This window comes from Nuphar pumila, chromosome 15 (assembly GCF_984573655.1).
Source record: "Nuphar pumila chromosome 15, dmNupPumi1.hap1.1, whole genome shotgun sequence".
NCBI lineage: Eukaryota > Viridiplantae > Streptophyta > Magnoliopsida > Nymphaeales > Nymphaeaceae > Nuphar > Nuphar pumila.
The window spans coordinates 81,972,509-81,999,552 of record NC_143263.1 but is presented as its reverse complement, the minus strand read 5'-3'; the positions used below and the strand labels follow the sequence as shown (position 1 = coordinate 81,999,552).

Sequence of the window (27,044 nt, the reverse complement as noted above, 5' to 3'; positions counted from 1 at the left end):
ATTCGTGTTTATGCAAAATTGTTTTGATGGATTATATTGGACCTTTGATTCAATTTGTTAATCGGTCCTCTTGGTAAAAACTTTTATTTGGAAAATGATTCCTTATGTGGTTACTGCCCTTTTGTGGCACTTATATTTGTCCATCACATGTTATTTAATGCATCATTTATTTGGCCTTATTTTTGTTATATTAGAGATGTTTGTCGAGGTGAGTTATGGGCACCTCGTGTTGTATCATTTTAGATTGTCCACCTTCCATATTATAGATGGTTGTTGAGGTGAGTTATGGGCACCTTGGGACTCTAAAATGATTTGTTATTTGATCTCTAATTATGAGTGTGTCACTCATTTTTTCTCTTGTGGCCATTGATATTATGGATGCCTCTATGTAAATGTAATGGACATATGGTGTTTGAAACCTTAAATGTTTTAAGGTATATTTAAAATCAAGGTGTTTTGGGATTATAGCCCAACCTTTTATTTGTTTAAGAATCTTATGAGTGCACTTGCACATTTGTGATTTCGTATGTTGTGCTTGTTGTGCACATGTGTTGTGTTTTTTCACAAGTGTTCTTGGTGTGTGTATGTTCACACATTTGTTCTCAAGAATATTATTTTATCGATTGTAGTATCTTGTTGAAGATACTTTTTACATGCATTTATTCCAAAATGTTATTGTTATGAGTATTCTTTTTTAAAAGGAATATTGTTTCATTCGAGGTTTTATTTATATGTTGTCATTACAAGCTTTATTGCCTCAAAAGTCCTTTCCTTTTATGCCCATTATCTAAGTGTCATTATATGTAGACAAGAATTTTATTACACCTCCGTGTGTTTTTAGCCCTTTGTTGGCTTTTGCTCTCTTGGTCTAGTAGCTGAACACACTTGTCTTGAGTGATCTTATATGTAGACAAGACACGTTGATTCACACCATCGTGTGTGATCTTAGTCCATGTTGGCGTTTGTGTTCTTGTTCTAGTCGCTTAGATGTATGCCCATGGTTGGCTTATTTCACTCATTTCAAGTGCCATCTTATGTAGACAAGAGATATATTATGTTTTAGCCCATGGTTGGCTTATTACTCTTGTTCTAGTAGCTGAACATACTTGGTTTTAAGTGCATTTTTACGTAGACAAGAGATACTTTTTAGTCCATGTTGGAATGTATTCTCTTGCTCTTGTCGTAGATGCACTTATTTCAAGTATTATTATATGTAGACAAGAGGTTCGTTTACACACCTTTGTGTGTGTCTTTTGCCTTTAATGGTTTTATATTCTTGATCTAGTAGCTTATACACTTGATTTATGGGTTTTGGAGGACTAATGAGGAAGTTGTTTGTAATGAATAAACTATTATTGAAATTTGCAAAATTTCATTCATGACTTGTGTTTTTCAAGTAAATCATCTTTTTGATATGCATATCAAGTTGATTTCTTAGCATTTAATCTATATATTAAGTGCTTATGGTTTTTGCCACCCTTATATGTAAAATGTTTTTTTTTATTAAGTGTGACTTTCATAAATGTTTTTAAAAAACCTTGTGAACTCTTGGGTTTATTTTGCCTAAAGTATGCTTGGAGACTTTGTTTCTCTTTTTTGGATCTTCACTACATGTTTGAAGCATGTTTTAGTTCTTTGAGTATCAATTCATATTATGATTCGTATATGCATATGCTCTTTATGGCCTTTTTTGGGCTCTCATTCAATAAAACATATGTATGTTATGCCTCTTCGTAGGCTTCTTGTGGTATCCCTTAGTGGATCATTTTGTTATTCCCCATTATGGGGGTTATATTTGTCCAATGGTGGACCTTATGAATGCATTATGCATTCTTGTAATTTTTGCATAATTTGCTTCCGCTCATTTTGTTTTAACATAATGTATGATTTAGAAACTTTGGTTTTCTAAATTTTTCGTTTCATACTAAAGTAACTATCATATTATGCATAAATTTTGCACCTTGTTAGGAATGTTCCTTTTTGAGTAAAGTGCAAAGATATTGTTTACTTGTTCTTTGTTGTTTTCTTTTCTCAGGATCTTGGAGATAGAACAAAGGGAAGTACCCTGGATGGTTCGGGAAATGGGTTCATCATTTGAAGACAATTGGAGGAAGGCTATTTCAAGTTTCATTGCATCCTTGCCGAAGCCTCTTGGAGTCGCCGAAGCCTCGTGGAGTTTTGCCATTTTTTCAATCTTTTCGTTTCCCTGCAAAGCTTGAGGGGGGGTGTTAAAATGTACCCATCAATTGTTGTAATTAGACATATTTTATATATATAAAAGATGATACATATATATATATGGTATATATGTATATGTATCCTCCTATTTATATATATAAAATATATATTTTCCTTTTGTTTAGCCGTAGGGGTATTTTAGTCTTTTCCTCTGTTTTACGCACATTCACTTTATGAATGTGATTGTAATTTATTTTATTTTTCTTTTTCTTTTATTTTTTATTTCTTTTTTCTCAAGTACCAAAAGGTACCTTGAGGGGCCCACTCAAATAGACGTTGGGCCCCTTCCAACGGTCACATTTGTGACCGTTGGAGGGGCTCCAACGTCTATGAGTGGAGCCCCTCCAAGGCTCTTTTTTGTTGTTATAAATAGGGGCTCTCCCCTTTGTATTTCTTACTTCTTGAGGGAGCTTATGCTCCATTGTAATGGGGTTTTTACCCCTTCTCCATTATTCTTCAATGATATGCAACTTATGACTTTATGTCATATTTTTCTCTTTTTATGGGTTTTATGTGTTAGCACATTATGTGCTTATGTTGTTTCCCTTTAATGGGTATATTTGCACTTCACGTGCATAGATATGGGTTCATTATTGAACCCAATGTATTTCAAGTCACTTTCTAACAGCAAGGTCTCTTTGAGTGTACATACCTTTCATGAAAAACCATGCTTCATTAGCCTTCTTGAATTTTGCAAGATTTGCACAAATCTTCAATTCGACGTTATTCATGAACCATGCTAAGATTTTAGCATGTTCACTTTCCCAATCTTCCATTTTAGAAGAGTAATCAAGAATAGCCTTTTCTTTTTCTTTCTTCATTCAAGGTTTTTTCTTCACCTTCTTCAAATTTAGTTAACTTTAGTTGTGGTTCCGGAATGGTTCCACATACATAACCCCAAAGCCTTTTACCTTTGAGATTATTCTCCATAGCGGCCGCCCACATGCGATAATTGGTCCCATCCAATTTGAATGAGAGATCGATTTTTGCATCTTTGTTGGCCATTAGAAGAAAAATTTATAAGACAAGAGAGTGGAGAGGTATTACTTGTCAATGGAGGATCCAATGAAGTCTTCTTAGCCAAGGCTCTGATACCATGTAATGAAGTGCCAAATGAAAAGAGCAACGTCTCCAAGCGAAAGCACGCACATACACAAGATGCCACTAAAGGGCAAAATAAACCACAAAAGTGGTCAAGCACAAAAAGAAGATAAAAAAAATATATCTCACTTCATATAATGCTTCAAGAGAAGCTTAGTAAATACATGGGGCTGTGCCCCTTATTTATACACAGCAAGGGACCCAAGGAGGGGCTCCCATAGAGTCGTTGGAGCCCCTCCAACGGTCATATTTATGACCGTTGGAGGGGTCCAACGACTCTATGTGGACCCCTCTCAAGTGAATAAAAACAAAAAAAGAAAAAAGGAAAAAGAATAAAGGAAAAAAAGAAAAAGAGAAAAGCATATCAATGATATGCGTGTACAGGGTGAAATTACAGAAATACCCCTATCGGGTTTTACAAAATAAATATATATATATATATTTATATATATAGATAGACACATAGACATATATATATGTTATATATATGTGTATGTGTCGTAATCTATGTATATAGATATATATATATATATAAATATACATCATATTTTAACAATGGCGACATGACCAAATGTGGTATATAATTTGTGTGTGTAAAGATGAGGGACGAGTAAATTGACAATAACTTCACATGACAATTAAAGGAGGTTGTGATTCTTGGGTACCTGTTCCGGAGTAACATTAAAAGTTTTGCCACCAATAGTGAAAGAAACACTTGGCATGACAGACAAACTGTTGCAGTCAACAGCTGACTCCCCCATGGGGCTCGGCAACCGGTCACAGAGCTGCATTACAACTCAACAGATTAACTATAAGGATCACTACAGTTCCCAGGTGATGAGTGTAAAATGGTTCACCTGATTGACATAATTTAATATTTGCTCCTTTGTCTGGTTCCTCTTGATCTGATTTTGCATCCATACAACTGCCATCTCACAAGCAGTGCACATAGCATCGCTCTTGCCAGAAGATCTTTCCTTGTTTTCCTTGTTGATAACACTTTCAATGACCATGCTGTAAGACCAACATCAAAAACTCCATGTTTCAGAACAAATTCATTGGACCAGATAGAAGAACATCACTGAACTTTTGGGCAATAGAGTGCATATATAGCAGAGAACTCTGACCTGACATCACGAGTGCCATCAAATTCACACAAACCAATCTTAGAACATATTTTCTGGGGCTGTGCCTGCATATTTGCACAGTAAGTCTTCAGAGCTCCATCCAAGAAATTGAATAAATTGAGATTTAACTTATTTTATTAAAAAATAATATTACAAGAAGCATGATTCTTCCACAACAAAAGCAAAAAGGAGAACATCTGACATGAATGCATTATAGTCAGGAAAATGATTGTTTCTGTGCTCAGTTCAATATGAAAATAGGCTCAATGATGTCTTCCTGCTGAGCATAAAAGGTGTAACCAGTGTTGTATCGTTACTTTGGGAAAAAATGATATGATACACACCCGTATCTCGATATGGGTGTGTATCATACCTGTATCACACCCCTTACTATCATTTTTTTTAATCGTATTTCATAAACTTGGTTATTTTGCTTATGTTTATGTAATATGAAAGTACGAGTCTTGTGACATTGTTCTTGTGAGATATGCATGCAATATTATCTATGATTCTATATTAGTTGATGTTTGATGATGTTTTATGTAGCTCATAGAGACATAAATGTGATTTTATGGTTGTATTTTGTGCAATTCATGTGTTATTTGCTAATTTTTTCTGATTTTTCTTAATTCTTTTGGATTTTTTTATTAAAAATTTATGATACATTTACAATACGATACAATATGGTGTTACTTTGGGCCCGACCGATATGGGTAACGATACGATACTTACAACCTTCGGTGTAACAGTGATTTTTCCATAAACTACTATCTTTGTTATTTCCCCAATCACCCATGGCTTTGTTTTGTACATGGCAGCATGAGAAGAATGCACCCTTTTTAAGTTATATGGATAATTAGCTGTCACTGCTCTAATAATTGCAAACCTGAGCTAACAACATTTCGATAATCATATCACCATACTGAGCGATAACAGATTTACACTCCTGGCTGACAATGCCCACTGCTCCAATTGCATGATTGATTTCAGTAATTATACCCTGAAATGCAAACAAGATCATCAGGAAATGGCTGAGTAGTTATAATGCAAAAGTATGCAATGCAGAGCATAACATTGAGAGAATGAAGTCAATAAACCAAATTACAGCTGACAACGACAACACATGGACAGATCAATTTGATAGCATAGTGACTTATAATGAGAAAATAAACCACTTTATACTTATGCAATCAACCACAATATTGGGAAAACAAATTAGATGACTAAATTGTTTGACAGAACATATGCATATTCACAACCACCTATCAGCCTATTGTTTTGGCATGACAGAGATATGCTACACAACTAGAAATCTTTTCTAGCAAGAAACATGTCTCCGCATCTAGAACTAGTGTAGCAAAAATATGATGGAATAACTCAACACAAAGCATTCAAATTTCATAATACTGTTACTGGAACTTGCACATTGCATAGAGAAATTAGAGAAAGAATCTGCAAGAGAGAGAGAGAGAGAGAGAGAGAGAGAGAGAGTAGCATCTTGGTGAAAAATGCGACCTTTCATTTTTTACACTTTTTACATATTAATAATCACATGCATTCATAAACTAAACATGTTTGTAAGCTGAGAGTTATCACACGCACAGTTGGACCAGCAATCAAGGAGGTTCCTGAATCTGCAATCGCTGCACAACCTCCTGAACAGAATCCTGAAAATCAACATATACTCTCATAAGGTCATAGCCATGCATGAGAAAGAATGATTTATCATCATAAGCTACAAGGGAAACTCATGCCAGCTCAGAGGTTAATTACCAGTTGTTTCACCACCAACAAGGACATCACCCATATCAAACTGGTACAAAGGAAGGAAATATGAGAGAGACTTGATCTGAAATTCATAAGCTTTGAGTAAAACTCAGATGTTACACACCTGCCAGTAACCTTGTTGAGTAACAGGCACATATGTGTGTTCACCCTTGTAGTGACTAGGATCAACACCTCCGAATACTATTTCTCCTCCTTCCTCATCTTCGGTATTTCGGTTGAACCAGAAAGAGAAAACAGGCTCTTTCACAAGGCCTTGTTCAATCATGTTGTACCTGCAAAGACAGATACATTCAATAAACTAATGTTCAAATCTTACCCATGAAGCATTTCATATAATTTACATTGATAGTAGATTAAAAATAAAGATCCTACCAAGGCGGAACAACATTCCCAACTGAGATTTGCCGGAATCCTAGTCCAAGGATACCATCAAACTTGGCAACCAAGAATGTGATGCTGGGTTCTCTAGTAGCTTCAATGAAAACCTGCATAGAATGTAATGAATAAGAATGCAACCTACACGTAATTGAATCCAAAGAGAGATATAGAGCAAGAGCAAAGATGAATACCCAGAGTTAATACAAGACAGAATTCCCACCTGATCTTTCACAACAAGGTCACCCACTTGAACATAGTCTTGACTCAAGAATCCAGAAATAGATCCAGACCCATAATGGATAGCACAAGACTTGCCTAATCAAACAATGCACATAGAACCATCTTAACATGGCTTATATAGTCATAATAACATTTGAAAAAGATAGTAACAATAATAACCAGAACAGAAAAACTAAATAAAGATTAACTTCTATCAGACCTAGAAATAAGATTTAATTGTTTTTCCCTGATTCATTAGGAAACAAATATTTATGCAGCATGGTTCTGACATTAGGGTGGAGTATTACAATGGCTTCTCATCTTAAACTCCTCTTTTCAGACAGTATTTTGAGACTGAACTTCAATCATTTTGTCTACCTAGAACCGATGCAATCAGGCATACCCATCGCAAGGTTGTCCATTACCAAATTCAGCATGTTTATGTCCTTTACATGATGTTACATCAAGCATTTCTCATGAACATGTGTTCCCCACATCCCAGAGAACCATCAGTTTTGCAAAACTTAAATGCGAAATTGTCATGGCCAATGTAAGCTAGGCGACCCACAATATTTAACAGCTTAGTATCATATATTTTCACCGAGTAATTATGTTGCACAACCATTATCCAGGACTATATGAGTTCATTTACGTTTGACCTTATCAAACCGCATACCTAAAAGGAATTCCCATGAGCACCACTAATCCAAATCATCTTAAGCTTGTATAAGACACATAAAAATCTGACCAGGATATCTAGTCAGATGTTTATCTGAAGCACCCTTAACAAGGATAGCCAAGAGTGTGCACAAAACTGTAGCAGAAACATGGTCATTCCTATTTACCAAGAAATAAAGCACATATAAATAAAAAATATGAATGAGACCATACCATTCTTCTCGTAGGTGCTTGAACGGGACGCCTTGTACTTGGAATGGAAATAGCAGGCAACCTACAATAGAAATTGCAAGTCACCATCTAAAACCCCTTTATCCATATTTTGGATACATAAACCCAAGACAAACAATGATCAAGCCAGCTATCCATACAGAGCCATTAGACCTAAAAGAATCAATTGCCTGAATCTGACTGAAAAACAAGGCGTAAGACCGAAGGCTGTAACATGCACTATCTTCAGACAAGAAATCCACAGATGGACATAAATTATCAATTCCTCCGCCCGTAAGGTGCTACGATGATAAAGTAGCAGCCTCCAAACTGAAATTAGAGACAAATTAGGGAAAACTGGAACGCAATCAACTTCCATAGTGAACCAGTAAGCTTCTCAGGCATAAAAGTGAAAACAATGATGGTTTCATGATAGAGAACAAGAACTCCAAAACGGACAACAGCGAACGCTGTAGCCTCTCACACGCAAACGTAGGAAGAAAGAATTGTAACAACAAACAGGTTCTTTGATTTGCATCAAATTAAAACACAAGTCAATTCCTTTTGAGTTTCATTCTTGCGAACGTATGCCCTCAGTGGGATACTTAACAGGTTAGCTACAGCACTACACGGGTGGATACATGCAGTAACTATCATCCATCATATATGGCAAGAATTACAGAGGTATTTAATCCCATTTGCTCCCTTATCCTTCATTTCTCAGCATCAGCACTGACCGAGCAGAGAAATTTCGCCGTTGGCGTTCTTCCCAATTTTTACGCATTTCACTGCTCCAGAGCGCATGACAAGCATACTATTTTCCAATTCTTATGTGACATTCTTTAATTTTACCACCGAAATTATAGCACTGACGGTCTATATAGATCACAAAACAAAGCATCAAATAACAACAAATTAAGAACGGGAGACCTTCAAGTTTCCACTTTAATTTTGGAAACAGAAACGACCTGCGATGGAAATAACCATTGTTCTCTACACAAAAAGGAAATGAAGGAACCGGTAGAAAACAAAACGGAAAAGAAAAACCCTAATTTTTCTCTGTTCGTACACCTGGATCATCAACTCAACAAGAGAACACAACAATTATGAGATAAAACCATGCATCAAGGACTCCAAAGAGAAACAAGAACCCCAGAAGCAAAGAAAAAGACGAGGAACCGACCGAGAAGTAGCATTTGGAGGAGGGAACCCAGAGATTGGAGCTCCCGGTGTCGAAGATCACCGTGAACTTCTGCGGCGGAGACCCGACGCCGATCTCCCCGTAGTACTGAGCGTCCAAATAATTCTTCAGAGCGATGATATCGGCATCCCCTGAATCTCCGCCGACCCGACTGGCCCGGAGGCCGTTTCTCGCAGTCGCGGTCGGCTCACCGTAGTCTTTCGACGCAATCCGGCGCGCGAGCAGCCGATTCTGATCCAGAGGCCTCTTCTTCAGCCCGATTCGCACCAAACTCTCCGCCGAGACGGCTGGGAAGAGTAGCAACGACAGGATCAGCACCACAGAGAGCGTTTTCCGATCGATTCCCATCTTCTCCGTGAAGAAGGACGTCAGTTTCCAGCAAGAATTCGTCGGAAAACGGAAGAGTTCCGGCAGAGAAACGAAACCCTGGGAGGTCGTTGAGTGAGGGGGGCTGAAGCAATAAATAGAAATTAACAAGGGTATTTTACTCATACCAATAGCGCTCCGTCGGGACCTCGAGTAAAAAGACTTCAAAGCCCCTTGATCTTGGGTTGCTTTTCCCTGTTTAAAGCATACTAATTTAGTCAATTGTGAAAATTCTTGTGATAGATTCCGTAAATATGTGCATGGAGCAGCGGTTTGACTTAATTTAAGACCAAAAAACCCCTATAATTCAGGATAATAATTCCTTTGACCTCGACACCCTTTTCAACTACCACAAAAAGAGAGTATTAGACGGAACTGTTTTTTGTCTTTATAGTTGAAAGAAAGCACCGGGCTCCACATCAGCAAAATACGGGTCCCACTCGAATTGCTGTCATCTGATTGGCCAGGCACACATAGTCTGATGAGTTAACGGATCATGAAAACCACTTGCATTGCATGCATGGAGCGCCGATGAAGAGGAGCTTCCATCCTTCTTTACCTTCTAGGCTCACCACCCACTTCGTTCCCGTACACCTATCGATTTCTCTCTTCTTCCCCCCATCTACCTCTTTTCAGTTACTTCTCTCCTCACTCTTTCGATGGAAGTTCGAATTCACAAAGCTTTTCTCTCGATGAAAATGTCGATTACTATGTCTATAATCTTAAGAAACCATATTGATATCACCACCACCCTCTCAAGGAGAAGAAAACTCATCTGTAGTGACTAGGATCAACACCTCCGAATACTATTTCTCCTCCTTCCTCATCTTCGGTATTTCGGTTGAACCAGAAAGAGAAAACAGGCTCTTTCACAAGGCCTTGTTCAATCATGTTGTACCTGCAAAGACAGATACATTCAATAAACTAATGTTCAAATCTTACCCATGAAGCATTTCATATAATCTACATTGATAGTAGATTAAAAATAAAGATCCTACCAAGGCGGAACAACATTCCCAACTGAGATTTGCCGGAATCCTAGTCCAAGGATACCATCAAACTTGGCAACCAAGAATGTGATGCTGGGTTCTCTAGTAGCTTCAATGAAAACCTGCATAGAATGTAATGAATAAGAATGCAACCTACACGTAATTGAATCCAAAGAGAGATATAGAGCAAGAGCAAAGATGAATACCCAGAGTTAATACAAGACAGAATTCCCACCTGATCTTTCACAACAAGGTCACCCACTTGAACATAGTCTTGACTCAAGAATCCAGAAATAGATCCAGACCCATAATGGATAGCACAAGACTTGCCTAATCAAACAATGCACATAGAACCATCTTAACATGGCTTATATAGTCATAATAACATTTGAAAAAGATAGTAACAATAATAACCAGAACAGAAAAACTAAATAAAGATTAACTTCTATCAGACCTAGAAATAAGATTTAATTGTTTTTCCCTGATTCATTAGGAAACAAATATTTATGCAGCATGGTTCTGACATTAGGGTGGAGTATTACAATGGCTTCTCATCTTAAACTCCTCTTTTCAGACAGTATTTTGAGACTGAACTTCAATCATTTTGTCTACCTAGAACCGATGCAATCAGGCATACCCATCGCAAGGTTGTCCATTACCAAATTCAGCATGTTTATGTCCTTTACATGATGTTACATCAAGCATTTCTCATGAACATGTGTTCCCCACGTCCCAGAGAACCATCAGTTTTGCAAAACTTAAATGCGTTCCCCACGTCCCAGAGAACCATCAGTCTGTAAAAGCACTCAACTCCTTATTTCCTCTCTTCCTATAAAACAATACAAAGTTGACAGTACCCTTCAAATACCTCAGTACCCTCCTTGTTGCTTTTAGATGAGATTATGTTGGATTCTCCATGTATCTGCTGACGAGACTAACCACGAACATTATATCCGATCGTGTAGCAGTTAAGTACATCAAGCTTCCCACCATTTGTGTATAAAGTGTGCTATCTATCTTCAAACCATTCAAATCTTTCACAAGCTTTGTACCAGGAACAATAGGGTTGTGAACTGGATTGCATTCACTCATTCTGAACCTCTCTAACACCTCCTATGCATACTTCTTTTGGCCAATAAAGGTTCCATATGAACTTTGCATTACTTTAATACCAAGAAAATACCTCATTTTCTCAAGATCAGTCATATCAAATTCATCCATCATAGATTGCTTAAACTCAGCCAACATATGTTCATTATTACCAGTGAAAATTAGATCATCAACATAAAGACACACAATCAAAATCTTACCTCCATCTTCTGTCTTGATAAACAGAGTGTGCTAATAAGGACATTTTTTGAACCCTTGCTTCATAAAATAAGACTCTATGCGACTGTACCAAGCTCTAGGAGCTTGCTTCAGTCTGTATAAAGCTTTCTTTAGTTTGTATACCTTATGCTCACTGTCTTTTTGTTCATATCCTGATGGCTGCTCAACATAGGCCTCTTCACTTAGATCTCCATGTAAAAAGGCTGACTTTACATCTAGTTGATAGATGGTCCGTTCTTTTTGTGTTGCAAGAGAAATAACCAAACTGATTGTATCAAGCTGAGCCACAAGTGCAAATACTTCAGCATAATCAACTCCATGTTGCTGTGCATATCCCTTTGCCACAAGACGAGCCTTGTACTTGTCCACCTCTCCATTCTCCTTGAGCTGTCTTAAAGATCCACTTAACTTCGATTGTCTTTCCTCCCACAGGTAGTTCTATCAATTTCCAAGTATCATTTCTTTGAATGACTTTTATTTCTGCATCCATAACTTTCCTCCATTTAGAGTTTTTTGCAGCTTCTGTGTAATTGATAGGATCACCTCCTGCAAACAAGGCTAGATATGTTGTATCTTCTTCTTCAGAAAGACCTTCACCGCTCACATAATCATCCATCCATCCTGGTGGCCTTCTAATTCTTCTCTCGTCATCAATAGATGAGTGTTCTTCTACTGACTCACATGAATCACCATTGTATACTTCATCCTTCGAGCCTTCACCTTCACTGTGAGCATCATCATCCCATTCCAGATCAACCAAAACTTCTTCTTGACGAGTCTTATTCCAATCCCAGCCACCATCTTCCTCAAACTTCACATCTCTACTTACGATTATCTTTTGTGAAACTAGATCATAGAGTCTATATGCCTTTGACTCCTCACTAACTCCAAGTAATACACACTTCAAGCTTTGATCCTCAAGCTTTGTTCTCTTGTTATCTGGGACATGAACGTGTGCAATGCATCCAAAAATTCTGAAGTGTGAAACTGATGATTTATATCCTCTCCAAGCTTCTTCTGGAGTAATATTCTTCACGGCTAGAGTAAGACTTCTATTGAGGATATGAACAGTCCAGTTTACCGCTTCTGGCAAGAAAGTTTTTGGTATCTTCTTCTTTGTCAGCATGCATCAAACCATATTCATAATGGTCCTGTTCTTCCTCTCCGCAACACCATTTTGTTGCGGAGTGTAGGCCGTTGTTAGTTGCCTTTGAATGTCATTCTCACTACAGAAGCTAGTGAATTCTTTGGATGTGAATTCACCACCTTGATCAGTTCTTAGGCCCTATAAGTACACACCTGTTTCTTTCTCAACAATACTCTTGAACCTTTTAACGACAAGGAATGCTTTTGATTTTTCAGCCAAGAAGAAAATCCAAGTTTTTCGACTAAAATCATCAATGATGCTGATCAAATATCTCTTTTTGCTGTTGGAGATAGGCGTGATCGGTCCACATATGTCAGTATGCACTAGTTGAAGAATTTGAGATGCTCTCCACATGCTTTCTTTAGGAAAATGATCTCTTTGTTGTTTCTCTATCAAACAACCTTCACATATTTTTGTGGGAGTTTTGAGTTTAGACAATCCTTGCATCATGTCCTTCTCCTGGAGTGTCTTTAGTCCTCCATAACTTAGATGCCCATATCGGCAATGCCATAGCCATGTAGGATCTTCTGTAATAGCTTTGAAGCAGGCTTGTTCCTTGGGAAGAGACTGAACAAGTAAAGTGAACATTCTATTTGATGCCATTAAAGTTTCTATGATCAACCCTCTGTCAGGAGGAGTCAGGATGATAAATCCTACACCCTCCTTGTTGTATAAGAATTGTAAGACCTCTTTCTTGTAGCTATTCGATGCTCAGCAAATTGTTCTTCAGAGCTGGTACATAAAATACCTCTATGATTGCTTGCACAATCTCCTTCACTTGAAACTTTACATTTCCTTTGCCCATCACAGCTATGTTTGAGTTGTTGCCCAGCTTCACAGTTTGACTAAACTTTTCATCAATGGTTGAAAAAAGTTCTCTCTTCTCACACATGTGGTTGCTGCATCCAGGGGCGTATCTAGGATTCATGCGAGGGGGGGGAGGGGGGGGGGCAAACAGGGGTGTAGAAAAAAAAATTGTGTGATGGTCGGGGGTTCGGGGGCAGCGTCCCCCAAATTTTTTTTTTTTGAGATAAAATAAAAAATGGCTACAATTATTAATAAAAATCTATTTCATATGGACAAATGAAACTATTTGCTACAGTCAGGGCTGGGCTAAAAAATGGATAAAAATCTATTTCATATGGAATCAGGGCTGGGCTAGGACTGGGCTTTTAAAAAAAAAAAATTAATTGTTTCGGGAGGCAGGACTGGGCTACAACCCAGTCCTGCCCCCCCCTAGCTACGCCTCTGGCTGCATCTGAAGTCAAGAAACCAAATCTCCTCCTTTTTAGCTTCCTACTCATCTACATAAGCCATTAACAACATCTCTTCATTGGCTTCTGCGTAATTTGCTTTTGTTTCCTTCTCCTTCTTAGAACACTCATACTGGTAATGTCCTAATCCATGGTAGTTGTAACATTCTATAGTGGATCTATCATATCCTTATCGACCTCTTCCTCTACCTCATCCTTGAAAGCCGCCATGTCCTCTTCCTCTGCTGCCAAAGCTTTCATCATGCATGACTTTCAATGCTTGTTCTTCCTCAAAAGCATGGCCATTCATGTGTTGCTCGTGCACTAAGAGACTACTTTGTAACTCATCAATGGACAAAAAATCTAGATCATTTGACTCCTCAATCAAGCAAACTATGTAGTCAAACTTAGAAGTCATGGATCTTAGGATATTTTCTATAATATCAATGTCTGCCATCTTCTCACCATGGATTCTCTTCTTGTTGGCTATTATTAGAGCACGAGCAAAGTAGTCAGTCACAAATTCTCCCATCTTCATGTGAAGAACCTCCCATTCCTTGCGAAGAGCTTGCAACTGTGCACGTTTGACTCGTGTTGTTCCCTGGTACTTCTGCTTCAAGGAGTCCCAAATATCCTTGGTTGAGTCTTTCTTCAAAATGGTCTCTAGAGTTGGACGATCTATGGCTTGAAAGAGATAGTTTTTTACCTTCAAATCGTTCAGTTTAAGATCTTTAAATTCTTTCTTCTGTCCTAAGAGAACCACTCCTTCCGCTGCTGCAGGAATCCCTTGTTCCACCAAATTCCAATATTCTTTTGATCTGAGAAAGTTTTCCATCAACATAGACCAGTGATCATAATGTCCATCCAGCTTTGGAATCGATGGTTGCACAAAACTGCTCTTTGTCGTCATATCACTGCTATCAAACTGAAAAGACTGTTGATTTTCTAGTTGATCAGGCCCCCGCTAAGAGACTCTGATACCAAATGTTGAACATAAGAATGTATAACTCAATATGCAATCAATACTGGGAGAATAAACTCATTTATTTGATCAACTGAAACATCTATATTAATGGCTTTATAAAGCAACAGAAAGAAAAAAAACAGCCCACGCTTAACAACTTCTAAAAAATGTGGTAATCAGATAAGTCAAACAAACAACAAACTCCTAAACAATAGTACTTATTAACGAACTAAAAACTAATACTTTTAACACCCAGAGAAGATCACGTACAAGATGAACGAAGTGCAGGTGGGCGCGCAGGAGCTCGCCATGGATGTCAGGCACTTCCAGATCTCCCTGTTGTGCCTCGCCCAGTCCCTCACGTCAGACTAGTCTGCAATTCTCCTGTAATCAATCACCGAGGCTCGTGGCGGATTCCTTCAAGCACATCCTCGATCGGATTTAGTATGTGCTTTTCGCTATCTGGATCTAAATCCGAATTTGAATTGTTTAGCCAACACTCAATTAGTTATGGTATTGGCATTTTACACTTCTTAAAATGTTGTTTTCCTCTTTTTGTTTTCCTTAGGTTTTGAGAAGTAGTTCTTTGGCATTAGGGAGGTCAACTAGTCGGATTTGGGTTGGATCTAAGTATTACTGAATCTGACTTAATCCAGTCTAACCTAATCAGATTTGAAGTTGAATCCAGATCTGACTTTCACTTAATCAAATTCAGATCTTAGTCAGACTTGGGTTTTACTCAGATTCGAATTTCAATGTAAAATTAATACTGAATCCGACTAATCGGTCGGATATCGGGTTACATCCCTATTTGCCAATTGGCATGCATCGCCCAAATGACTTTGTAATTTGTATCCCCAATAAAGAAACCTCAAGATTATATATTAACCACTTGATGTGTATGATCCATTCATTTGCCATATCTTTGCTTTTAAGTTTGCATAACTCCCTTCTCTCTGCAGATTTTAGTTATACCATGCATTGTTGGGCAGTGGTGACAATGAAGCCAAAGACTATTGGAGTTCAGGTGAAAGCGTTTGAGGTTGCTGCCAGTTTTAGCCATGCAGAGTGCAACCCACTACACCTTGCCTTGGTGCTCATCATTTCCGACTCTCATCCCAGCCTTCTCAACCGATCTGTTTCTAATGCTTGCAGGAATCCTCAATCCCCAAGATCGTTCTAAGCTCAACTCAGGCAACAACTCTAAAAGATGGCTGCTGCCACTTTCTCTGGCTTCTGATCAGTTGTCCATGAGCTTGGCATTGAACAACATGATAGAGTGAGTTCTCATCGTCGAAAAACTTGGCAGCGGCATTGGTGACTTGATCTTGAGCCTTCTTAACGATCCCAAGATGAGTGTTGTTCTTGGTCATGTTGGAACAAGTGCAGATAAAGTTAAAGCGGAGGTTGGGAGGTTGAGTAGTACTGCAGGAAAGGTTTCTTTGAAGAGAAAGAGAAATGGAGGAACGATAGTCGATGGCGCACCCGTCAATCGCCCTAAAGAGTTGCAAAAATTTGAAGAAGCATGTTAGGGATCTCACTGAATATGCAGTGAAGCTCGATTCGGTTGTTGGCAGAGATGAAGAGATCAATCAGGTTATAGGAATACTATTGAGGAGGACCAAGAACAATCCAGTTCTTGTCCGAGAACCTGACGTCGCCAAGATGGTGATCGTCGAGGGCATCACTTAGAGGATTGCAAGAAAGGAAGTCCCCGTGTATGCGATACTAAGCCTCTCAATCTCATTTGGCATAGTCTTTTAAATACATTGGTTGATCTAGGTTTTAATGCCTTTACGTTACAATCTTGTTAAGGGTATGTATGCTTGTAAAAACTAGATACAAACACATTCACACGCACCCCACAAGGCTCGTAATTTTATGTGGTTTGGTTTGAGGTAAACCTACATCCATGGTGAAGTGCATATGCAGGAGCGAGAGCAAGTCACTACCAGGTTTATAGGTTTTAAGTGTTTTATGATAGATCTGAACCGTTAGATGTGTTTAGCATGCTTGATTTAGTAGGAATCAACACTTGGATCATGTTTTTTTGATGAAAAAACATGTTTTATGAGACAAGAAAAATTGATACCTTCATAGCCATTGATTTTGGGTCAATAAAAAACCTATACACAGGTCAAATTTTGTCGATCCGAAAGCCAGTTCCCACTAAACAAAACATATAGATCACATCTAGGGTGTTAGAAGTGAGAAAAAATACTCAAAACTATGTTTTTGGAAGGGGCCTATCGAGACCTAACAAAAAAGGGGGTCTAAGAAACACATTATATATATATATATATATATATATATATATATATATATATATATATTGTGTGTGTGTGTGTGCGCACTCCTGTGTAGAGCAAAAGTGCAAATGTGAACAATATGCACACAAAGTATAAGTTTATATAAACTTTACTTTTTACTAATATTATGATAAATAGTAAGAATTAATAATCTTTTACAAAACATATGATTAAATTGATTAGAACTAAAACAAGAAATTTAAATTTTTGAATAACACATATATCTCAAATTTTCATTGGGAAAAGAAATCTTTTATTTAAGGAAAACTTACAAAAAATGTACAGAAGCATGTTTCCCAAATAAGAAAAACAAGTTTCCCAAATAAAGCAAACAGATTTTCCATGTGATGTGAAAAGGGTTTCACACTAAATGAAAGCAGGTTTCCTATGCATTTTTAGAATTTTCCTTTCGAAAATGCAAGGTTTCTAGTTTAGGAAACAATTTCCTAGGAAACGAGTTTGAGTTTTCTATAACCCAGCTTTGAAGGCAATATCACATAAATCTCTAAATATGCTAAATCTTATGCAACCACCTCCACCAAGACAAATATACAATGCAATAGAAGTAGCAAAGAATAAAAGAAATCAAATAAGGGAGAAAGAACGCAACTTTTTGCATGAAAACCCCTCTTCTAAAAAAGAAGGAAAACCCAAAGTTTATCATAAGAAATCTTCTATGTGAAATTAGGTTTGGATATTTTCTTGTTAAGCTCCCAAATAGGGCCAGTAAACAAGCTGAATGAACTGAACAGGGCATGTTCAGACTCGGCTAGTTTACCAGTGGATTGAGCTTATGACTCAGCTTGTGTTTGTGTTTAGCCTAGCTAAGCTTGAGCTCGACTCTTCCTTGAATGAGACAAGCCGAACATGAGCGGGCTCATCTCAGAATATATATATTTTATATATTATACTTAATAGTTTATATTTTATGTATATGTTTTTTGTGAATCCTGGTTTTTTTTGCTCTTTCAGTATTTTTTTTGGAGTTCCAACCTCATAGATGTATTAGGCATGGTCGATTTACGAGAAATTCACACCTGGATCATGTGTTTTCCATGAAAAAAATGATATTTGGAGCCTTGAAAATTCACAAAGATTTTAAACCATTGATTTTTTGAACCTTATAAAAACCCACCCATGTGTCAGAATCAAACACTTCAAGAGCTGATCCCTATAAAATCAAGTACATAGATCACATCTGTTCGGTCAGAATTTAAAAATAAAATGAAAAAAACATGAAAAACTCATTTAGCATATTTCATTTAGCAGCTACCCATTACTCTCTCTCTCTCTCTATATATATATATATACACAAGCCGAACACCATACTCTGTTCATGCTTGACTCATTTAAGCTAAACAAGTTGCTCATGGCTCGACTCACCAGCTATACAAACTGATCATGAATGAGTTCGTAACGAGCCAAACCAAGCAAAGTTACAAGCTGCTCGGTTCATTAACCAGCCCTACTCCCAAACTAGAGAACTTCTATCTTTTCAAGTTCTTGAGCTTGAGGATTCACTCTCTGTGCATACAAGAATTTCTCCTTTATGCTAAAGAAGTCTTCTGCTTCTTTCTCTCTCACAACCCCCAGTATGTAAAGGAACCTCTGTCATTCTCATTTTCTCACTGCACAAGGAATAAAAGACTATAGGTACTTAAAACATGATAAAAAATAGCCTTCCATCAGTTACACTACATTTGACTCTTTGCAAGTGCAAGAGAGACTCAAGAGGTAGGTCACCCAAATGAGGATGGATCTAACCCAACCCAACAGATATATCATGCAACTTTTAGCTTGATTTTAAATGTGTAAAAGAACCTTTTCATTATAAAACGTGCCCTTAGGCACTGTTACACACTTGAAACCAAGCTAAGTTTTGTCAACTATTGGAGAAAGCATTTGATGGTGTCCCTTTAACAACATTACAGCGCTACGAGGACAAGGAATCTTGTTTGGTAAGAGGGAGAATTATTGGTTTAACACTTTATTCTTCTTATTAGGTTGTTCCTTTTGCACCTCAGATTCAAATTAAATTTACAGCATCAAGCAATTTTTAATTCCCTAGTTTTACTACTTTTGGTTTCAGTGATACGATGTCAAGATTTTTGCATGGGATGTGGGATCATTGATTGAGGGCATAGTTTAAAAACTCGCTGGGTCAACCCAGTGACTCAGTTAACTCGGCCCGGATCTTCCAGTCACTGGGTCAAAAACGAGTACAAACTTGTTTTGTACAAAACTCGGCCGAGTCATTGAGATGACCGGGGAGTCATGCATATATGTACATGTATAATATGTTTTATATATAATTACATATATTATATAAAATATAATATAAATATTATGTATATTATATATAAAAATATAGTTATACATATATTAATAAAATTATACATTAAATATATTATAAAAATATTACATAATGCATATTATATATAATATATTGATAAAATACTATAATATATATATATATAATATACATATATTTATATATTTTATATAAAATATAAAGTTAACACCGAGTTGACCGGCCGAGTCACGGGTCACTCAAGCACGAGCCGAGTGATGAGTCAACGAGTTTTAAAACCATGGTTGAGGGAGCTAAACTCAAAGAAGTGATAAGGGAAGTGGAAGCTGCCAACGGCAAAGTTATTGTCTTTGAAATCCATCTGTGATTGGAGCATGTCCCTTCATTTACATAACTTTGTGATTATGATTCAGGCTCTACTCTTGAGCTGTTTCTTTTTCAACAGCTAAGGATACCTACTTTGCTGTAGGTAAGTAGGTAGAGTTAGGGAAACACTCATGCACGCTTCAAAATTGTTGAAGCCTGCATTAGCTCGAGGCCAATTTTGTTGCATTTGTGATACTACAATCATGAGTACAGAAATTATGTTGAGAAAGATGCTGCGTTTGAGCCAAGTCTACGTAGCTGAACCCACTATTGCAGATACAAATGGTATACTCAGAGGATTAAAGAGAAAATATATACATCATAATGTCTTTATTGATGACAAAGCATTAGTCTCTGCTGTTCAACTCTCAAGCAGATATATTACTGGTATTTTTAATATAAGCTTACATTGGAGCTTCATAATAAACCAATTTATAAGCTTGAAGAATGTCATTAATGCTGATTTGTTTGCTTTTAGTAAATTTTAGTTTATTTCAAAATACAGTTTCTTTTGTGATTCCTTGTTCAGGGCGCCGTCTTCTTGATGAAGCTTGCATTAATAGGAGACTTCAATTGAATTGCCTTCCCAAAGAGATTAATAATCGTGAACTGAAAAAACCCCGACTGTAATCCAAACTACATCATTGGAAAAGAAGGAAAACCAAGCTGAAGAAACTCGACTCGTAGAGGTAAATGTGAGCTTTTCATTAACTAGTTGGAACTCTATGTTCATTTATAAACATGGTTGAATTATGCATTTTTTTGCCAAATTTTAGGTTCGGAAGGAGATGGATGATGTTAGTGCAAAGTTGCAACATTTCGTTGCAGGATGTCAACAGAAGCGAGAAGGTATCGCTGTGCTTCAAAGGTTTAGGCAGGCGCCTGATGACTACATAATACCACTTAAATCAGATGAAGCAGAAATGGATTTTCCATCAATTGATTTTCTGAAGCAACATGTAGTTTGAATTCTTGACACTGCAATAAATAGACTGCAAAACACTAGCAGCAGGGAATTGATGTCAACCATGACCGTGTGTGCAGAACAAATTGCAGAGGTAATCCACTTCTAGTCTACTAGTATGCTTCCCTGAAAAGAATCTTCTGCCCAAAAAATGATTCATTGAAATAACGAGTCACCTGTTTGATTCAGATGGACACATGGAACTGCCAAGTGCTCAGTGGTTTGTATTGTTCAGCACAAGATATGGACTTCCCCATGGATTTGAACTATAAATTTGATGCGACTGACGAGATAATAACGCATAATAAGGTAATGAAATTGATGTGTGCAAGATAATGAGAAGCATGTCTGGAGAGCCTCTGGCCAATTTTGCAGTTGAATCTTCTTTGTTATCTGCATTGCTTTCTAACACACACACATCATCTGAATACAGAAATATTCTTATGGTCATGCAGGTCTTGAGCCGCTGGATTATCATTCCAGTTGTAAGACGGGAAATGTGTAAAAGAGATGCCAATGGACCTTTCAGAGAGATTGCACATGAGAGTTGTGGGTCAAGATCATGCCATTGCTGTGATTGCGCAAGCAATATTGAGATCGTGTGCCGACTTAGGCAGGCCTAAACAGCCTGCAGGTTCCTTCCTGTTCCTTGGTCCTACGGGTGTTGTCAAGACAGAGGTTGCAAAAGCACTTGCTGATCAGCTCTTTCATGACGAAAAGTTATTAATACAATTTGATATGTCTGAGTATGTGTCAAAGCAGTCGGTCACACGACGGATTGGCTCGTCACCTGGGTTAGTTTTTAGCATACCAAGTCACAAGTTAATCCCAGATCCATTGTTTAATGTTCAAAATTATTAATCTTATTTGAATGCATTTTTTGACAGAGGTTTTGTTTTACTGAGTAGGTGTGATGGCTATGGAAACGGTACAGAGGCCATCAGAACGGGCCCTTACAGTGTCTCTTTGATGAGGTTGAGAAGGCAGATACTTGTCCTCGACACCCTTCTTCAGTTACTTGACGGTGGTCGATTGACGGATGGAAAAGGAAGAACTACTGACCTGCCAACACTTTCACTATCATGACTTCAAATCTTGGTGTACAGCACTACCTGTCTACATTAGATAGTCAAGCTTTTATGCAAACTGCAAGAGGTCAAGTTATGCAGGAGGTAATGAGAGGTGCAACTTTTTTGCATACTAAAGTGATCATTTGAAAAGCTTCTTTGGAATGCTGGTTAATGATACTCTACGTTGTGAATGTCTCAGGTCAAGAGGCATTTCAGTCCAGAATTACTGAACCGTCTCTACCAGATTGTGGTATTTGATCCTCTTTTGTGAGAGCAAGCAAGAGAAGTGGCAAAGCTGCAGATTAAGGATATAGCTTGCCGTCTGTCAGATAGAAGAATTGCTTTAGCTGTGTCTGATGCAATGTTACACATTGTATTGGATGAAGCATATAATGTAATTATATTCATCTTTGTGTTATCTCTTGCAGTTATCATACTGAATTCCAAAACATGCCTTCTACATCTTCTTTTGTGCCCGTTTTCTTTTTCCTTTCTAAGCGCTAATCCTAGAAGTCAATAATCCTGTTTGTTTGATGATGCAGGCATATGGGGTGCGACCAATTCAAAGATGGTTTTTGAAGAAGGTGGTGACAGAACTTGCCGGAATGCTCATTAGTGATGAGATCAATGAGGATTCAACAGTGTATATAAATGCTGTACCAGGAAGCAAGGACTTGTTCTACACTGCACTGAGAAATGGGGAGTCCACCAATTCAAATGGCAGCCTCCAATCAAATGTGCTGGATAACATTTCAAGTTTGGAATGCAAATACAAATCAATATCCCCCACAAAGAAGCCTAACCCCAGCTTGACTACCAAAAAAAAAAAAAAGAATCCCCAACAAAGAAGAATGGAACTTCTAAACCTGAGGACTTGGAACAATTAGGTATAGCTTTGTACTTTTTGAATCGGAAAGTTGTTTCCAGAGTTAGGCCATTACATTATTAAAGTGATCATTGTCTTGTACAGTTACTATGACTTATGGATACGTATTAATCACTTGATATGTTTATCCATGGTGATTTTTTTTGGCACTCTACTCTAATGTTTGCAATCATTGCTAGAATTGAACTCTACTCTGTTTTAAAAGTGCAAAATTCAATGTGCAGTTGGAAGATGCATCCAACCTGCTCATACATCACTAGTTTCTCATGTATAGGAATTGTCTTCATTTGCTTGAAGGTAGGGGTGGCAAAACCTGACACGACCCCCCAACCCGCCTCTTAGGCGGGTTCGGGTTGGGCTTAAGCCAACCCGTTTAATAAATGGGTCGACCCGCCTAACCCGTTTATTAAACAGGTCGGGTTCGGGTTGGGGGTATGCCAACCCGGCTGACCCGTTTAATAAATGGGTTAGGCGGGTGGGTCAACCCGCCAACCCGTCAACCCGTCTGCCAACCCGACCCGTCAACCCGCCAACCTGAGAACCCGTTTACCCGACCCAACCCATTTATTAAATGGGTTGGTGGGTCGTGTCGGGTTACCCGTTTATTAAACGGGCCGGGTTCGTGTTTGCCACAGCCAACCCGTTTAATAAACGAGTCGGGTTCCGGTTGAGGTATGCTGACCCGCCAACCCGACACGATTGCCACCCCTACTTGAAGGGGGGCCCAATTTTCGTATAAGTATGGATCCTCATGTCATGATTGAGTTGCATTATTTTGAAAAACATAGTACACTGGTTTTAGCTCTCTCTCTCTCTCTCTCTCTCTCTCTCTCTCTCTCTCTCTCTCTCTCTCTCTCTCTCTCACACACACACACACACACACACACACACACACGTGCACACGCGCACTTGGGTCAGCCGGATTGGGTGGGATAGATGGCAAAAATTATAACACAAACTTGACCCACATGCTACCTGGTTCAGTCTTGGGTTGATCTGAATAACATTAGGATCAGTACTTTTTATGCCCATACCCTGAATCTATGTTTAGGTCGAGTACCTGAGATAAACCTGACCCATTGTCAGGCCTACTTGGACTCTGCCAAACCTGATGACTGGGGATGCAAATTGGCTGGAGTGCTGTCATGGGTCCAAACCTGATCCCACCTCCTCCAGATCCAGATAGTATTTAACAGAATCTGGGTTTGATCCACAATGGATACAGTTAGGCATATTCAGATCCCGGTTGCAATAGGATAAGCATATATGGTTTTCTTGGTTAGGATCAGGTCTAACTCAACCCGTATATCATTTTTCACTTGAAAATCAACAAATTTTACACATTTCTCTCTAAATCCAGTATCACTGGCTCTTAGAATTTCATTGTAAGATCCTAGTCGAATCTGGGTCTAAAACCAGGCCCACTCTTTGGAAACTGGATCTAGTGTCAGGTCAAACCTGACCTGAACCATATCCAACCCATTTGCATCCCTTATGCTGACAACCCTAAAAAATATTCGACCTACCCTTTAGACAAGCCGTGCAAGCTAGCTAGGCTGGGATCCAGCTATTGGACTTGCCTAACAATCAGGTTCACACTGCACCAACAATGAATGAAAATGTCTAGGGTAGTAGGTGCCCACATAATTGACATGGTATTCTCACCCTTAACAAGTTTATTTTGTGCTAGAATTCAACCAAAATTCAGGTGACTTTTCAAGACTTTTGACAGCAACGACTGGCTTGGATCTTGGAAAAAAACTTTGTCTTTTGGTTAGGGCAAGGAGAAAAAACCACATTACTGACTGCCATAGTGACAAAAGTTTTTATCGGAAATTTTTCGTTTTTCAAAAACTCACGAGAAATTGAAAAAAATCCATAAATCTCGCATTTTTTTCGGCAAAATCTTGGCAATAAAAAATATAAAAATGATTTTTTATAAGAAAATATTAATAAAATTTATTAATATCACTTTTAAATCACAATAAATAACCGTTTAAAACGTAAATATCGTGTTTAAATCACGGTATTTATGTTTTTTCATAAATCTCAAGATATTTTGAAAATGTCACGAGAAATTGCTGTTTTAAACTTTCAGGCAATTTCTCGCGATATTATCGCGAGATTTTTCATAAATCTCGCAATATTTGTCACTATGCTGACTGCACAGGCCTTCAGTTGGTAGAACCAATGTTGTCAGTATCGGAATCGGACCTGTATCGTTTGGCCAACAATTCAGGTGAACTGGTCGATACCGATTTTCAAGTGAATCGTTCTGAATCCGCGAAAACTAATTAAAAAAATATTACATGTCAATCACAATGTGACACATGTTAAAGCCATTAAAATAATAATAAAAATTAAATTTAAGCTATTTTTATATTTATTAAAAATAGCCGATTCAGGTCAGTATCATATCTATTTTCTGGTGATGTGACATATCAGCCGATTCAAGCTAATACACACCGATACTGACAACACTGGGTAGAACCCTTCAGGTTCCCCCTTTCTACTAGGAAGTACACCCAGCTTCTACCTTCAACAAAAGACGTGCTGTGGGTTTTGAACTGGTGACATCCCGTCAATTTGGTGATATTCACAAGTCCTCCCTGTTAGATGAGCAAAGCCATTTTAGGCAAATAAATTATTTTTTATAGCTTAGTGACAACCAAACTTTTTGTCAGTTTTCATATTTTTCAAATATTCCTCAAAACTTTTTATGCGGGTGAAGATATCCCATTTTCCTACCTTGCTTTAAGGTTGTCAACGGATCGGGTTTGGTTCAGACTCTGGTGGGACTAAACCCAGATTTGATTTAATATGCTAGTATCGGTTCGGACTCCGGTCCATAAGAGAAACCATACCTGGGAGCTATAAGGATTACATGAACCAGACCTGGACCATATATACTTGGTAAAATAATATGTTTTCCTTTTTTACATTGAAAAGTTGCGAATCTTAGTTGAAACTCGAGCTGGGTCTGGTATGAAATTTCATAAACCACCCCGGGCTATATTATTAATCGGATCCTTTGAATCTGACCCAGATTCACTAAACCCTGACCCTAACCAAGTTTGGTATAGGTCGGGTTTGGGTTAAACCCAACACATTGACACCCTTACCTTGCTTGATTTAATCCTCTTAATGTTGATTATGATGGTAAAGATACTATTTTACCCTTATTGAGATGCATTCATTTTAATGGCTTTAACAAGTGTCAGGTTCTGATTGGTACGTAATATTTGTTAATTATTTTTTTGGCCGATTCACTTGAGTATCGTTATCGGCCAAACGATACAGGGCCGATACCCATACTGATCACAACATCGGTCTGGATCATGTTCCTCAACTTAATGGGAGTTAAGTCATGATCTTACTTGCTAAAACCTTGTTAAAATTTTGTGGGGCTGTTTTGAAATATGAAAATTAATTAGTAATGAAAATCTGGTGGTCATTGGAATCATAGTGACAAAAGTTTTTCTCACATTTTTTTTTTCAGTAAAAAATTCATGAGTTCTTTTTTTTTTTTTGAAAATCTTGCATTTTTTTGCAAAATCTCGGTGATAAAAATAAATTAAAAATATATAAAAAATACTTTTTATAAGAAAATATAAATAAAAAAATATTTAAAAGTAAAAAACACATGATTTTTTCATGATAAATAGCCGTTTAAAATGTAAATATCACGGTTAAATCATGATATTTATGTTTTGCCAAAAAAAATCTCGATATTTTTGAAAATCTTGCTAGAAATTGCCACTTTAATTAAACTTTCAGGCAATTTCTCATGATATTATCGCGAGATTTAAAATCTCGCGATCAGAGATTAACCAAAGCAATTACTCTTTTTTTTTTTCACCAATAGCTCAGCCTTGAGAAACGGCACTTCTTTTCCACTTCAAGAACCAAAACCACATATTACTCAATTATTAAGAGATTCATCTAATATTCTATTCACGAAATAGACTGGGGCTTCTCCTTCAAGATGATTACAATATTAGCACGACTCTAATGTCTTCAATTCTTATAAGTATCTCTCATTTTATCATACATCATAATATATGATATGATATGCCAACAGACTTGGGTTTGGAAGCAAGTCATGTTGAAATCGATTTTCTTCCTACTTCTTTAATTATGCACATTGAAT

At 37.6% G+C, this 27,044-nt stretch overlaps 1 protein-coding gene, 1 long non-coding RNA gene and 1 pseudogene across 3 annotated transcripts in view; 1 reads left to right on the top strand and 2 right to left on the bottom strand.

The window, feature by feature from the left end:
• Window positions 1-9,392, bottom strand: part of LOC149815780 (aspartic proteinase A1-like) — a 48,625-nt gene extending 39,233 nt beyond the window's left edge. For both annotated transcript variants that reach the window (XM_089989561.1, XM_089989560.1), the window contains exons 1-11: window positions 8,923-9,392; window positions 7,743-7,803; window positions 6,853-6,947; window positions 6,627-6,739; window positions 6,358-6,526; window positions 6,240-6,279; window positions 6,069-6,133; window positions 5,353-5,466; window positions 4,467-4,531; window positions 4,197-4,353; window positions 4,005-4,124 (exon numbers count right to left, since the gene is read on the bottom strand). In XM_089989561.1, the coding sequence (XP_089845687.1) occupies window positions 4,005-4,124; window positions 4,197-4,353; window positions 4,467-4,531; window positions 5,353-5,466; window positions 6,069-6,133; window positions 6,240-6,279; window positions 6,358-6,526; window positions 6,627-6,739; window positions 6,853-6,947; window positions 7,743-7,803; window positions 8,923-9,288 (1,365 nt within the window). In that variant the 5' untranslated portion in view covers window positions 9,289-9,392. The remainder of the gene's footprint in view (window positions 1-4,004; window positions 4,125-4,196; window positions 4,354-4,466; window positions 4,532-5,352; window positions 5,467-6,068; window positions 6,134-6,239; window positions 6,280-6,357; window positions 6,527-6,626; window positions 6,740-6,852; window positions 6,948-7,742; window positions 7,804-8,922) is intronic.
• Window positions 9,393-10,141: 749 nt separating this feature from the next.
• LOC149815779 (uncharacterized) lies at window positions 10,142-10,665 on the bottom strand. Its single transcript, XR_016428111.1, has 3 exons — window positions 10,531-10,665; window positions 10,305-10,417; window positions 10,142-10,204 (listed from the first exon to the last, which is right to left on the bottom strand). It is a non-coding gene; the product is annotated as an uncharacterized LOC149815779 (long non-coding RNA).
• Window positions 10,666-19,888: 9,223 nt separating this feature from the next.
• On the top strand, window positions 19,889-24,055 carry LOC149815778 (chaperone protein ClpB1-like; annotated as a pseudogene).
• Window positions 24,056-27,044: the final 2,989 nt, after the last annotated feature.